The sequence below is a fragment of the Abramis brama genome, assembly GCF_963993115.1.
Source record: "Abramis brama genome assembly, chromosome: 15".
Classification (NCBI taxonomy): Eukaryota; Metazoa; Chordata; class Actinopteri; order Cypriniformes; family Leuciscidae; genus Abramis; species Abramis brama.
This window is the reverse complement of record NC_139977.1, coordinates 19902778-19916247: the sequence shown is the minus strand read 5'-3', so window position 1 is coordinate 19916247 and position 13470 is coordinate 19902778. Positions and strand designations below refer to the sequence as shown.

The 13470-nt window shown below is 37.6% G+C and overlaps 2 protein-coding genes across 2 annotated transcripts in view; one reads left to right on the top strand and one right to left on the bottom strand.

Annotated features, from left to right (window-relative positions):
* Positions 1-13470, bottom strand: part of rb1 (retinoblastoma 1) — a 35372-nt gene that overhangs the window by 18846 nt on the left and 3056 nt on the right. The window contains exons 5-17 of the mRNA XM_084137936.1: positions 12581-12619; positions 12413-12462; positions 12105-12215; positions 11603-11745; positions 11098-11175; positions 10661-10770; positions 10499-10576; positions 4355-4442; positions 4130-4246; positions 3896-3952; positions 3764-3795; positions 3576-3652; positions 3086-3312 (exon numbers count right to left, since the gene is read on the bottom strand). Of these exons, the coding sequence (XP_083994062.1) occupies positions 3086-3312; positions 3576-3652; positions 3764-3795; positions 3896-3952; positions 4130-4246; positions 4355-4442; positions 10499-10576; positions 10661-10770; positions 11098-11175; positions 11603-11745; positions 12105-12215; positions 12413-12462; positions 12581-12619 (1207 nt within the window). The remainder of the gene's footprint in view (positions 1-3085; positions 3313-3575; positions 3653-3763; positions 3796-3895; positions 3953-4129; positions 4247-4354; positions 4443-10498; positions 10577-10660; positions 10771-11097; positions 11176-11602; positions 11746-12104; positions 12216-12412; positions 12463-12580; positions 12620-13470) is intronic.
* LOC311097930 (lysophosphatidic acid receptor 6) lies at positions 1890-3048 on the top strand. Its single transcript, XM_084137938.1, has one exon. The coding sequence runs from the start codon at positions 2012-2014 to the stop codon at positions 2966-2968; it is 957 nt and encodes a 318-aa protein (XP_083994064.1). The 5' UTR covers positions 1890-2011; the 3' UTR covers positions 2969-3048.

Here is a 13470-nt window from a genome sequence, read left to right as displayed (position 1 = left end):
TTAATATTACATGTTTTGAAACGCATATTTCATTTTGAAACGCATATTTGGCAGTGAGTTGACAGTAGTATTAGCTTGAGTTAGAATGCAGATTTACTATGTTAAATTTATGTTCATTAACAAAAACAGCAACATCTGTTAAAAAATGTAATGACCTCATTTTTATTAGGTAAAATGTAATATTCTGACTGTTTTGAGTTTTATTAAAATTAACCATTGGTCATCCAGTATCATGCATTTAGATCATGATAACCAGAGATAAAACCAGACATAGCCTATAGCACCTCACTATCATGGCAAAATATAACTTTATGGTTTCTATGGTTTTTGTATGAAAAACAGTAGCCTAAATAAATTTTTAAATACTGTAATTATATTCCATTAGTCCTTTAATACATTGTCTACATTAAGATAACAGATACGCAGATAACAATGAAGCTACATGAAGCAAAAATGAAGCTACATGAATTCAAGAGCATCCAGAGGATCCAGAGCTGAACTACTATATTAATAATAAATCCACACACCCCCATTCAGATCTGAACAGATATATGGCACATGCACACACACGCACACGTTTATTGATTTAGTGTGACAATATATTGTCTTAATACCTGTTAAAAGACACCTTCACTCAAGCCTGAAAGCGAACAGAGCATGTTCAACTAGCCAAGAGAGATCACAGAGAAGATTCAGATAAAAATGGATGAGATAAAGCAAAATGGTAAGTTTATTCCATGTATTTTATCTGTGCTATCTAAAATTTAGATCATGCCATCAACAATTATTCCATGAAGAATAGATTATGTTATCAGTTTCTGTTAGTCTCTCCTTTACGCGCTCAATTTAATAATAATAAAAAACTTTTTCTACCTAAAACTACCACTATATGTGCATTTCTGTTGTCTTCAATAACAAATGTACATAAGACAAATAAAACTTAGCTATACTTTGTACAAAATACTATTGTATACTATAATGTATTTTGAAAGTATACTTTCAATACATTGTTACAATGATCATTTACAGCACACAGTTAAAATATATTTTTAATAGAGTGCAAATTTTCACTTCAAGCATATTTTTCTAAAATATATTTTAGAAAATACACTGAAGTACAATTATTTTAAAGTGTGTTAAAGGTGTATTGTGAAAATAGGTAAAAGCATGATGCTAATATACTTTTAATATATTTAAAGACAATTACAATTTTTGTTAGTATATTTGCAATGTACCATTGAAAAAGGGAATATATTTCAAATACAATAAAGTATACTTTTTTTCACTAGGGATAGCATATAACAAGCTGTATATAAAAAGAGGCTTGAATTATATAATTAACTCAGGTTTTCAACATTAAAAATTCGTTGATAAATTAAATTAGTAATATGGATTATTTTATGCTGCCTTTATATCTATACCTAAACATTTCTATACTTAAACACTATAGCAGAAAAAAAAATAGTTTTTTCAATTAATTTACCATGAATAAGACAAGTTTAAATGTGCACATTTACAGTGTGTATAAATTACAAGCAATTTAACATTAATGAAACTTCTACAGTCCTTTACTAGTAGCATCGGCTGCTTTTTAAATTAAACCCTCCTCTGTCATAATTCAATCACTTTACCTTTCCATATCATAAACCCAGGTCATATAGACATAGCTGTCCTAGATGATTATGTCCAGGTGAGAGCAGGTGGTTCACTTTATATGAAGAGGAAGTTGTAACTTTTCAAATTTCCTTTTACAGTTTCAGGTGACTGTAAGAAGAGGAGTCATTTGGACTTCAAATGATGTAACCAAAAAAAAAAGAAAAAAAAGCCTAAGATGTGAGATTACCAAGCCATGATGCTTTAAACCTCTTTTCTTTTTCTTTTTTAAACAAGTAGTGTTATAACTGTAAAGCTATTGTCCCTCTCGCCAAAAGAAGATTCCTCATTTGGTTCTGGACCACAAGAGGCAGGTTTTGATTGATACAATCGAGGGCGACCCAAGCCGAAAGTGATTATGGATCTCCATAACACAACATACACATCTATTCAAGCCAACTGCACGGTGGACACTAGCTACCGTTTCACCTACTACAAGATCTCCTACAGCGTAATCTTCATATTCGGTGTAGTCAGCAATGCCACAGCGCTACGACGTTTCTGCCGCATGCCTCGAACGTTCACCAGCACCGCCGTCTACATGGCCAACCTGGCTGCTGCGGACATCTTCTTTGTGATCTCCCTCCCCCTGCGCATCTATTATTACCACAACAAAGCCACTACCTCCAACCTCACCAGCGACTGGTCTCCAGGAGGTGCTTTCTGTCAGATGACCTTCACGTTGAAGTACATCAGTCTATATGGAGGAATCTTCTTCCTGGTTTGTATTGGAGTAGACCGCTACTTTGCTGTGGTTAACCCTCTACTTCAGCACCTGAGGAAGGTCCGTACTGCCCGCATGATCAGCGCCGGGATCTGGTGCCTGGTCCTAGCCCTCAGCCTCGCTCTGCCATTCCTGCATTCGGCGGCATCCCGACGGCACAAGTCGTGCCTTATGGATCCTTCTTCCAAACGCCACCGTACTATTATTTTAGCTGCTCTCAGCCTGGTGCAAATGGCCTACTTGCTGCCCGCACTGCTCCTGCTGTTCAGCTACTGCAGCATACTCCGTGTCCTCCGCAGGCTGCCTCACCGCAGGAAGATCCGGCACCGACGCACACTCACCGTCATCTACTGGGTCCTGGTGGTCTTTTTCCTTTGCTTCACCCCTTACCACCTCAATCTACTGGGTTACACTCTCACACAGGTGGGCCTTGTGCACAGCTGTGGACTTGCTCAAGTCACTAAAGCTCTCCATCCCGTAGTGCTCTCGCTGGCCAGCACCAATTGCTGCTTAAACCCCCTCATTTACTACTTTTCCAGCAGCCTGGTGCACAAAGAGCCAACCGGCAGTAGAGGAAGTGCTAGTCAATGAGGTGTTTGCTCAGCAACGTAACTAGTTGCTAAAATAAGCTGAATGCTTGCTGAACAGATGATTCAGTGACTGAATGGATGAAACAATCAACATGAATGGCAGCAGACAGTTACTCACCGCTCTCCACGCAAGGCTCTCCATGATAACGTGTTCGCACTGCTCCAGGTGCTTCATCATGTCGTGCTTCAAGGTGGGCTCGGCTTTGATGAAGCTCTCTATCACCTTGTAGAAGTCAAAAGCAGGCAGCTGGAAGACGTCCAAGATCCAGGGGAAGCACAGATCAGTTTCAATGGAATCGCTGGCCCCTGAGCTACAGCCAAAACCTCCATTCTTTAAGGAGTTACCTGGAAAAGGAAACATGTATGGTTAACGTATTCAAGCTAATTCTGTCTCAAATGCAATTTACCAACAGAAACTAAAAGGGTGACTATGGGTAACACTATGGCCCGGTTTCACAGACAGGGTATTTTAAGATATGTCAGTGCAAGTTGCTTTCAGTTAAAACAGCTCAAACATGCATTTTAGTCTTGGACTACCTTAAGCCTTATCTGTGAAACCTGGGGTACGAGTTTAAGAAAAAAAAAAAAGTATGACAAAAAATACTAACCAACATAAGTTGCCATAACAACTTCCAGGGCACATGCAAGCAATGAGGTATGAAATGCTGCATTGTTGAGAAGTTTACTAAAAAAGGAAGTAACATGATTAATTGTCAGTGTACATTTCATAGATTTATGACCATAATGATCTGATAAATGACAGTTAATGATCTGAGAAGATGCTCATTGTTTTTACCTGAAATTCTGCACTGATAATCTCTTCTCCTCCTAAAAATAAAACACACGTGGCCATAATATATATATTTTTTAATGAAAAGCATGTAAATGAAAGCATGTAAAATGTATTTTAGGTTTCTATAAGGCTTACCGATTTGAGCATTGACTCCATGACTTTGTAGTAGAGCTGGGCACCAAGATTAAAACGCTGAAAACACACAGAAAAAACTTTGTCCCTTTGTTGTACATAACCTACACTACAGAGCAAAAGTTTGGGGTCTGTATGATTTTTTTAGTTTTTGAAAAATCTTGTATGACAAATCTGCAGCCTTATCAGAATGATTGCAATAAATGTAAAAAAGATAAATAAATTTGCTGGCAGTACCTTTCTCCCCAGTCCCTCACAGTGCTGGCCCACAGCCTGTGCAAACCTCTGGATGAAGACCTGGCCCAGCTCCTCAACCCTCTTTCTGATCTCTTCTGATGGGTCAACAGTGCAGTTCTGACAAACACATTCCAAATAAAGCATATGACATATTACTTTGTTTCTGTGTAATGTAAGTCCAGAGATTCTGTCTAGGAAATAGATTTTTTTTTTTAAAGGAAATACCTTGTAATAGATTAGGAGATTGCTTGAGGGCTGGTCACTAGCTGAGGTGAGATCAACCCTGAGCTGCTGTATGGAGTTCATTGCTGCCCTGGAGAAACAAAACTGGGGAACATGAGTGAAAAGTGCTAGCAAGACCGGACAAGCTTCCATTATGGTAAAATAATTTTCATCTGCACTTCAACAAACTTAGTCTGAAGAGGTATTTTTGCTACAACAAAGCAATTACTGGTATGCATTCTTAAAATCTCCCCAGACAAATATCCATTAGTGTGTAGAGTTTCCAGTAATATAGAAAAACCCAGGAGAAGTTCAGTGCCCGATTGCATAAAGCAGTATAAGAAATTATGGTCTGTTCCAAACCACTTCAACTCCAATATATATATATCAAAATGTTCCTTCACTTAAAAGAGCTTAATTATCATATAGAGACGATTACATCCAATCTCAGTAATATGAAAATAGTATCACAGAGGCACAGGTGTCACCTATAGTTTGGGAGTGACAGAGGGCAATCGAGAACCATCTTGATTAAAGGGACTTCAAACAATCTTACCACTTTAACCTTTGACTGTTCTTATTTGAAAGAATAACAGAGAACCTTCTGTGGGACACTAGGGACTATGGGGTTTCTCAATTTCATTAACATACAGACCACAGCTGTTGCAAGAAGAGCAACTTCATTTACATTAAGACCAGGATAAAAGGTTTAGGATTGGGTATGTTCGGGATTCATTCTGATGCCGGTGAACCCAAGGTGCTTTGTGTACCTTGCCACTGCTATGCTGTAATAAACTTCATTTTTGAGATCTTCGACGTCCACATCATTTTTTCTTACATTGGCGAGCCAGACCCAGTCGACGGATTTTCAACAAAAAAGGGAAAAGGTAAGAAAAAGCTGTTTTCTTTTATTTATGCTGTTTTTGTCAAGGAATTACTCGTTTTAAAAAAAATCTAGAAAAGAAAAATTAAGGACAGAAGAGATCGAATTTGGTTTATTCAGTATTAGCAGGAGGAGTTGTAAGCCTATTCCGTACAATTTTGTTTAAGATTCTAACGTAACTGAATAAGCCCGAAGCAGTGTGGTAACAGAGTTGTATTGGAATTGTTGTTTCTAAAGTAACTGAAACAAATGTATATGTTTCTAACGTACTTGAAACCGATTGGGAAGTGGTAACGATTCTGAGGAAATTCTAAAGTAATTGAATAGACCCGACGCAGTGTGGTCACAGAATTATTTCACAACGATTGTGTGTTAAAGTGTAGGCTAGTGAGTCCGACGCGCTGTGACTCTGTGAAGTTTAAAACAAGAACCCGAAGCAGTGTGGTTTTGCCAGACGTACTGTGGCAGTGTTTTAAATTGAATAAATATTGTTTAAGTACTGTGGCTAAGTAAATTATTTTAAGAAAATAACATAAAACCCGACGTAGTGTGGTTTTGTCCGACGTACTGTGACAGTGTTACATTTCTTAACTCTTTTGCGTAATGAAATTTAAGGTCCAATGGATTGTGGCTGTGGTTAAGTTTAGAAGCCTCAGGTAGTGTGGCTATTTTGATCATTTGTGTCCGAAGTACTGGAGCTGTGAATAATTAGACTAACGGATATCTTAAAGGAACTAGTTAATGTATAGTCATTTAAATCAGACTTTGTGAATAACTATTAGATCACAAGATATTTTAAAGCTTGATAATACTTTTGAAAATGGAAGAAATTATTGTTAAATACATCGCTAAACACGGTTCTCAGGGAATGTTTGACGGAATAGAGAATATTGTTGATAAACCGTACAAGTGGGCTACCTCTAAGTTTGAAAATGATCCCAAAATGCCTAAGAACAAAAATGGGAAAATTGCTAATGCGCTTCAAGCACTTTTTGCTTCATACAAAGTAACTAGGAGGAGAGTAGATGAGTTAGAGGCTGAAAATGAGCGACTCAGTGTTGGGGTAATTTCTACAAAAAATTACCTGGCTAGTGAAACGATATGGAAAGAAGAAAAGGTCAAGATTCAGAATGAGATTTCACTTCTTAGAACTAACAATAGTATGCTTAAATCATCTGTGGAAACATTGTCTAAAAATTTGGAGGAAGCGAAGGCGACTTGTCAGTTTATGATAAAGAATGGCTCAACAGAGAAAAACCCTAGTAAGACATTGTTAGGTGTCACGTTGTGTAACCCAGTTCCAGAGATGCCAGATTTGCAGGAAGACAGTGCTGTGGGTTGGGAAAAAGATGATCAGTCATTCAGTAGCCAATACTCTGACTGTAGAGTTAGATTTCCGATGGCACCAGTTCATTCTACTACGACTACGCCTGCTAGAGAAGGAAGGGAGGAACCAATGACCACCACCATAGTCCGAGGATTTAATCCAACTGAACTAGATGCTGTGATCAAGAATATTGGGAAATTTGATCCTGCCAAACAAGATCCATTAGATTTTCTGAAAAACTTGGAGGAATATACTGAAGTGTACAATTTTACTGATGGTGATGCGTGCGTTTTGTTAAGAATGTGCTTGCCTGAGACTTTGTCTGGAGCCTTAACTAAGAAAGTAAAGGATAGAAATGCTAATAAGTCGGAGAGGAAAAAGGCACTGCTTGAAGTCTTAGGTGTGATGTCAGTTAATTGGGATAAAATATCTGAGATGCACATGAGGAAAGGGGAGCATCCAGCAGCATTTTCAGAACGATTATTGGAGATGTTTAAAACTTTCAGTGGCAATCCGGACATTACTAAGAATGATGTCACTTTCAAGTCTGCCTTGATTAACAAATGTGACAAACTCACCTGGTCTGCTGTGACAATGCATGTGACACCACTATCTGAATATAATGACATTATTGCTAAAATGACACAGTTTTACAACAATAATGTTCATGCAAATAGTCAAATGAAAGCTGCCAAATCTAGACATCCAGTTGCTGCCTTTGGCGAGAGAGAATGTTCTATTACATTGCCTAATGGTTTCTATCAGGGACCAAGGAGATTTGCAAGAATAAATTCAGAGGGTGTTATTCTTTGCTATGCATGTGGAAAAGCTGGTCACATTGCTAGACATTGTCAAGACAGTGAGAGACCTCTTCAAAACTTTGTCTGTCATGCATGTGGAAAGGATGGTCACATTACAAGGCACTGTTTGGAGATAAGAAAGGAAGATAAGGAGGTTGTTTGTTTTGCTTGTGGAATGATGGGGCACAAGGCAAGACAGTGTCAATTTTCACACAAAAGAAAGATGGACTATCGTTGTTTGCTTAAGAAAATAGGCAATTTAGAAACCCAGTTGGCACTGTTGAAAGGAAATGAAGTCATTCACACCTTGTCAAATATATCGCTGCACCAGCAACATGACTGTAGCTCAGTCACAAGCAAATGCTGATGCAAATTAGAATAAGTTTTTGATAGTAACACATTGTAGAGAAAGGTTTACTATCAAAAGGGGGGTGATTCTTTATGATTCTTTGATTCTTTATGATTTTTGATTCATTATGATTTTTTTTAGCATTGATATGTAGTTATAATTTTTATAAATGTTTAAATGACATCAATTGTAAAGTGAAATTTTATGACATTAATGATGTTTGATGTTTATTTGATTAAACCTTTGACTTTAATGTTTTGAATGTGAAAAGATGATTGTGGGGAAAAGGGGGGTGCAACTTCTTTTTGATTATCATTTCAGATAAGCATAAAGATGTTTGCCTGAAAGGAGTAACCTCATGTAGAAACATGACGTGGTCGTTTGAAGGATGAGAAGGAAGTAGCCTACTGTAGACCTAAAAACCCTGAAACCCACCATGGGATGGATGGAACTGATGAAGATGCACAGACTCGAACAACACCAGTGACTGCTTCTTCTAGAAGGACTTATGGTCCAAGTGGAAAAGAATGGACAATGAGAAGAGAAAGAAAAGGAGATTTCAGAAACCATTTCTGAGACTATGGACAACAGTCTTTCCACAGAGGGAAAACAAGTGGATAAAGGATGTCCACATGGAGAAAATGGACACAAACACACACGTGCACAGTACACACACGCACATTTTATTGTCTATTGATTGTTGATGGTTTGAGTTATCAAAACTAAACAATATGCTAATATCACTGAGGCAAAGGAAAGATTGAGACATTGTGAGAGCCCAACAAGGCCTTGAAGAAAGAAAACAAATGCTTGATGGACACTTTGAGATATGCCCTATTCTGGTTTAATTTGGAATGTCACATTTAAAACGGCTGTATGTATCTTTTTTATTATTTGCCAATGCATAATGTTATTTGTTCCAAGTTGAGACATAAGATTGAAGATAATTCTATGATCAATATTGAATGTTCCAATTGGATATGATGGTTTTTGATTACCTCTTAAAAAAAAAGAGGTTTCTTAAAAAAAAGTTCTTTCTTAACACAAAATATGGTAATTCTGCTCAAGTGAAGTAGAGCCATAACTCAGTGTGCAGGAGGTGTTTGACCCTATGACGGGTAAGATTCTCTGATGGCCATAGATGGGAACGACCTAAGCCATGGGCTACACCGCCACTGGGGCACCTGTCCACCAGGTTTCGGGAGGTGTTATCTATGAAAAGGGAGTGGTTGTGATGCTACTTTGGGCCAAGAGCATCAAATGGGGGTCTATAAGAAATTATGGTCTGTTCCAAACCACTTCAACTCCAATATATATATATATCAAATTTCCTTCACTTAAAAGAGCTTAATTATCATATAGAGACGATTACATCCAATCTCAGTAATATGAAAATAGTATCACAGAGGCACAGGTGTCACCTATAGTTTGGGAGTGACAGAGGGCAATCGAGAACCATCTTGATTAAAGGGACTTCAAACAATCTTACCACTTTAACCTTTGACTGTTCTTATTTGAAAGAATAACAGAGAACCTTCTGTGGGACACTAGGGACCATGGGGTTTCTCAATTTCATTAACATACAGACCACAGCTGTTGCAAGAAGAGCAACTTCATTTACATTAAGACCAGGATAAAAGGTTTAGGATTGGGTATGTTCGGAGTTCATTCTGATGCCGGTGAACCCAAGGTGCTTTGTGTACCTTGCCACTGCTATGCTGTAATAAACTTCATTTTTGAGATCTTCGACGTCCACATAATTTTTTCTTACAGCAGCTTAAGTGCAATTTTGCCTTAAGAACGCCCTTAGGTTTCCCTTAAAATTAAGGATGTTGCAAAAAATAACCCTTAAGTTTAATCTCTTAAACGATAAGTGTTGCATAAAGCCCCTTTACTTTCATTTCCCTAAGTATAACATAAGGTTTGGAAAAATTCACCTTAAGTGTTACACTGAGCGAGCAGGTTCAATCCAAGTCTTCTAACGAGATAACAAATAATGTGTCCATGGCAGCAATCGAATTTTATAACGGAAAAACCTGGGTCGCTGTCGTGAAACACTTAACGGTTTCCCTTACCTAAGAGAACCGTTTAAGAGATTATATGCAACACCCTTAAAGGGTTAGTTATGGTAAACTTATGGTTGAGCCACTGTAGTCACTTGGACTTTCTGGGCCGGCAAGTTTCAATTACATAGAAGCCTATGGAGGAGTGAGACAGCTCTCAGATTTAATCAAAAATATCTTAATTTGTGTTCCGAAGATGAACGAAAGTCTTACAGGGTTGGAACAACATGAGGGTGAGTAATTAATGACAGAATTTTCATTTTCGGGTGAACTAACCCTTTAAGTCATCCCCTTAGCTGAGGGGAAATCACGCCTTAAGTCTCATACTTGAGGGAAAAACTTAAGGTGCTTTATGCAATCGGGCACAGAGCTTTACAGCCCACGTGAAAACACCAAAACCAGATCTCAGAGGGAATCCCATCATGTGATGTTAGGCATAAGCTTAGAGCATTATAAAACTGCTAGGTGCACATAATACCATACAAATGACTGTGACCCTAACTTCTAGTGAGAAAATTCCCAAGCTTTTCTTCAAGAAAGGTTTGGATCTTTCAGAAATCGTTCTAAAATGCTGATGTGGTGTTCAAAAAACATTTCTTATTATAAGATTTTTTGCTAAACAGAAAGTTCTGAAGAACAGCATTTATTTGAAATATAAATCTTTAGTAACAATTTCTTAAATTTGGCTCTTTCATGTTTTAGGTACTGAAGGAGCACAGTCGCACCTGATTGGGGTCTGTGGAACTGGAATTACAACATCCTCGCCTGGAAAATTCTTTCTTGGAGTCACTTCCACCTTTGACCTATGAGGAATATTGACATAAAAAAACATATGTAGCTGTCTGCAAAAATGTCTAACAACATTATTTTAATTTAATGAAACTCACACTTCTATTTTGTTGGGGGAAAGAGTTTCATCATCAACTAAGAACAACCTGGCATCAAAGTCCTTGTTTTTGTGGTACAGCTCTTCATATTGCTTGGAAAGTGTTTCCATCTATAATAAAAAGCAAACAGATGGCCACAAGGATTACTTTAAATCAAAATTGTATTGCATGTCCTTCTTATAGCTGTTACTTTATTTCTAATAATCAGAACTGAACCTGCAATTACATTCCTAATTATCACTATGCAAAGAGACCATAAAACAGTGTACATAGTCCCAACATATAACAAGCTTTGAAATACAATACAGGCAAGTTCAAATTCATAGTCCAAGGTGGGAAGCACCCGATGGGGATTTGATTTAGTCATTTAAACACTCTGCATAGCTCTCAAAAGCAGAAGCAGCTTTTTTAACCATCTTCCATGGGATATTACTCACAGGAGGAAGCCCTTGGAGTCCAGACAGACCCACAGAGTCCAGGAACGCACAGAAAGTGGTCTGGTACACGTTTTTCACCTGCAGACAATAATGTGAAATCTGGTTAGAAGAAAGAAAAAGCTTCACCATGCATATGATGAGCTACTTTTCACATATGGTCAAGTTTGCAATGAAAAAGGTTTTTAAATACAGACTCATCATGTTGTGTTTCTGAGATATAAACTTAGTTGCAGTGTTGGGGACACATTAATAATTTAAGTACTAACATTTACGACAAAATATCTGAGTTGCTTTTTCAAATAAATATGCCCAACCCAGCCCAGATGAGAAAAAGTAATGCAAAAGTTATGTAATGCATTATTTTCCCATATATTAATGAAATTAGTTACTTTTTAGGGAGTAACGCAATTTTTGTAATGCATTACATTTAAAACTAACTTTCCCCAACAAGCTGTATTTGAAAGCTTGCAATGGCTGATGGGACTGTGTCTAAATGAGAGCCAACCTCATCCACACTGCAATCGCCCTCCTTGCACAGTGTCTCCAGCAACTGCATGTCCATCTCTAGAGGACGGGGTTTGGTTTTGCCCTGATTACGTCGGGATGCCCTGGTCGGAGGACTCAAGGTGGATGAACTAACCGCTGACTCTGCAATTAAAATATGAGAATAAGATCATTTTGCCAAAAACGGGTGGTTGGCCTCAAAATCCATGTAATTGCAAGATGATTTCAGGCATCACAGATTTAAATTGACCACATTCATATAGCAAAAACAAAACTAAAAAGATTCTGTTATTGTACTAAATGCTGCAACAAACAACAGGAAAGCATGGGAGAACAATGATTATTTGTATATGCCAAAGTCTGTCGGGGAAAAGGGTTGTTTGCTGGTTTCTCATGAAGTTCTTTAGTGAGTCATTCATAACATTTTCTCTCATTAACCTAAAATGGCATTTAAAGCATTTGTCCTTGCTGCCTCTGAGCAGGGGAATGCGAGGAGAACTCACTGTAGGGTGATTGAAGGAGAGAAGGAGTGAAACGCTTGGTGAAGAACTCCAGAACACACAGCAGCAACTGGAAGGCTATCACAAGGTCATCCTCCATCTGCAGAAATGTTCCTTTACAGGGAACATGACACAAAAACAAGTCACAATGTGGGCATGTGGATACGCCGTCCATGAGTCATGGCGCATATAATCCATAGAGAAGATAGGGGAAAACTTCACTCACTATAAACAAGGCTCATTTTTTACAATGGACGAAAACACCAGATGTGACAAACATTTTTCTGTGCAATTTTTCCTTTATGACTCACCCTTGGCCAAGAGGAACATGGTCCAACTGCTTTCCGAAAGCTCTTTTCTCCTTGAAGGAAACAGGCATGGGACAGTAAGATCACTGATGTTTAATGAAACAATGATAAATATTATTTTGGAAGTACAGCTGGGCAAACAGCTCAGACTGAAACAGGATTTCTACTCACTTTTCTTTGTCAGGCTCTGCGAAGATTTTTTCAAAAGTCCTGGAAGAAAATGTAAAATGTACTTTGTTAGTCTCAGCATACTTATACCTGTACGAAAAACATCTCAAAAGGGAATTAGGCAATGCACTAAAGGTGCACTAAAATAGCGAAAAATTATTACTAAAAATAATAATATCAAATATTATTAATAATTATTTTAAAATCCGCTTTAAACATAAAGAGAGAGAGAGAGAGAAAAAAAGACCAAACAAACTAATTTTTTAACATCCAATAAAGTGAACTGAAGGCAGAACAAATGAAAGCACTTAAAAATAACAACATTAATAATACTAATAACACAACATTAATATTGCTAATTTAGAAAAATAATATTTTTTCAGCTCTGTGTACCTAGATTTTCCTGGTTTTGACCATGAATTTTCATTTTGGTGTATCATTAGCACTTACTGCACATTAAATATATACACAACCAAAAACCAAACCCAAATATGACAAACCAGTTTATCAACTGTCGTGAAGACTTTGATGCAGTGAGGACGCTGCACAAATAACCACAGTGTCTGTAGACACGCGGCACTCGACACACAAAAACAAAGCACCACCGCTGCAGCTTAACCACGGACTTATATAAGACCATATATTTAGACTTTGTTAACCACCTGTGAGTTATAGAAAGGCAGATAATTCACAGAAGAGATCTTTCCCACACCCAGACAGCTGCTGCCACCTTCAGGTTTAGAAATTACATGTACGAATGGTTCAAAGGTTTTTGCCATTCAAATAGACAAAATAATGAATCAAGTCTTAATGCAGATCATGCAACATAAAAACTTAAGCAATTACTGAAGACAAAACAGAAAAACGTTTTAACGGTGTAATGCACAACAGAT

Bases quoted from the DNA above. Each gene is read 5' to 3' on its own strand.
- LOC311097930 (XM_084137938.1), top strand. From the start codon at position 2,012: ATGGATCTCCATAACACAACATACACATCTATTCAAGCCAACTGCACG.